At 38.4% G+C, this 1,912-nt stretch overlaps 1 protein-coding gene across 1 annotated transcript in view; it reads left to right on the top strand.

Moving 5' to 3' along the window:
* The window catches only part of TRHDE (thyrotropin releasing hormone degrading enzyme), a 409,484-nt gene that overhangs the window by 402,077 nt on the left and 5,495 nt on the right, over nucleotides 1-1,912 (top strand). The window contains exon 18 of the mRNA XM_007448769.1: nucleotides 632-713. Within this exon, the coding sequence (XP_007448831.1) occupies nucleotides 632-713 (82 nt within the window). The remainder of the gene's footprint in view (nucleotides 1-631; nucleotides 714-1,912) is intronic.

Genomic DNA, 1,912 nt, shown 5'->3' with positions numbered 1-1,912 from the left:
CCCGCGTCTCCTGCATCGGCAGGCGGACTCTCAAGCACTGCGCCACCAGGGAAGCCCGCCGATGTCAATTTTGACTGACCAGACCAAAGGATCTGTGTGACTTACTGCAAATGCCCAAGTTTTTCCTGCAGTTCTATTTCTTTTCGTTAAGATCCTTCTACCTTACAGTGATCTAGGTTGCTTTGAAATTAAAACTTTTAGGGAATTCCCTGCCAGTCCAGTGGCTGGGACTCTGTGCTTCCACTGCAGTGTTCGATCCCTGCTCAGGGAACTAAGATCCCACAAGCCACGGGGTGCGGCCTAAAAAAAAAAAAAAGTAAAATTGAAAGTTTTAAAATGTTTCTTTCTCTGGCTTTTTATTGGAAATATAATAGTAATTCCTAAATATAATTTTGGAGGGCTCTCTTTAGACCTCTTTGAAACACTGTGCGCCAAATCAGGATGCATTTGATGGCATCCCATAGCCACAGCTCTTTGCACCTCCCTGACTCCCTAGGGAAATGGCCTTGAATGACACTAAGACAACACAGGTCACTTGGAGCCCTTGAGAAGGATTCTTAAAAAATATGCATAGTAGTATTTCCTAAATTACTGCCTGCTTTAACATTAAGACTTTTTTTAATCTTTCAAGGTATGGAGAAGCATTGTTTTTGAATTCCAAACTTATCAGTGGAGTTACAGAATTTCTTAATACTGAAGGTGAACTGAAAGAGGTAAATATTTTAAGATGAGTTCTAATGCTTTTCTTTCATAAACATATGAAATTATACATTTACTTCAAACATTTCTTTCCGATAAAGTCATACCCATTCCTTTGAAGCGCATGCGCATGCGCGCGCACACACACACCCATGCTAAAGACTTTACGCCATTCATTATTTGCAAAGGTATTTCTAACATATTAGTATTTAATATTAAATTCCCGTGAGACGTGCTTGAATGCAATGATTCTCAAGTTGGGAGACTCCAGATACACTCCAGAAATCTTTGATCCAATCAGCTACCCCTCTATTGATTCTGTGAACCCGGTTTGGGATCCTTGGAACAAAAAAACTATCCTGTCACAATGACTCAGTATTTGGATACAGAGGACCAAGGTTGCTATTGAGGTACAGAACCTGAGATTCATTACTTTGTGGTCCGTTCTACACAAAGAATGATAATTGGATATGGTAATAATGCTTCATGCTATTTGGTTTGTTAAATGGAATAAATTCATACATTTGGATGGAAGTGTATCTGGCAACATATATTGATATTAATAGTTCGTTTAAAATTCTGCTGGATACAATCACAAGTGAATTTCATTGATGAAACTGAACTTATTTTTTAAGGACTAGTGTCCAGTTTGCAGAGTATCTGACATTTTCTTTTTGCTCTGTTGTATGTCTCTGGAAATTTAAACCAGCTAGTTTTGTGACCATTAATTCACATCTCTAATAGTTAGGGGCATGAAATGGGGGGTGGGATAAGTAGGTAGGAGGAAGGAGCAAAATATTTGACTGATTAAAATGAGTTAGGCTTCAAACATTTATTGATTTTTAGTCTGCTGCTCAACTCCATTATAAAATATAGCTTGAGATTTGGCATTGAGAATCAGTTTCCTCAGTTTTCACTGACAGAATGCCCGATGCTGTGACCCAGAGCCCATCCCATGCAGCAGGATTCTCCCAGAAGCATCCACCCTGGCACCATCCCTAATATCTCCTAATATTGTCCAATTTTGTATGGTCATCCCCCACGCACTCACTTGGATTCTTTCACACCATGAGCTAAGCTAAGCAAAGTCTCTGATTGTAATGATTTGAAATTCAATTTTTATCCCTATGTGTGTTCCCAATGCTGAAGAATTTGAAAGCCCTAGCACGTTTTACTATATATATATATATATATATATATATATATTTTTTTT

This window comes from Lipotes vexillifer, unplaced genomic scaffold (assembly GCF_000442215.2).
Source record: "Lipotes vexillifer unplaced genomic scaffold, Lipotes_vexillifer_v1.1 scaffold329, whole genome shotgun sequence".
Taxonomy (NCBI): domain Eukaryota; kingdom Metazoa; phylum Chordata; class Mammalia; order Artiodactyla; family Lipotidae; genus Lipotes; species Lipotes vexillifer.
The sequence above is the reverse complement of the archived record's forward strand: the minus strand, read 5'-3'. Positions and strand labels throughout refer to the sequence as shown.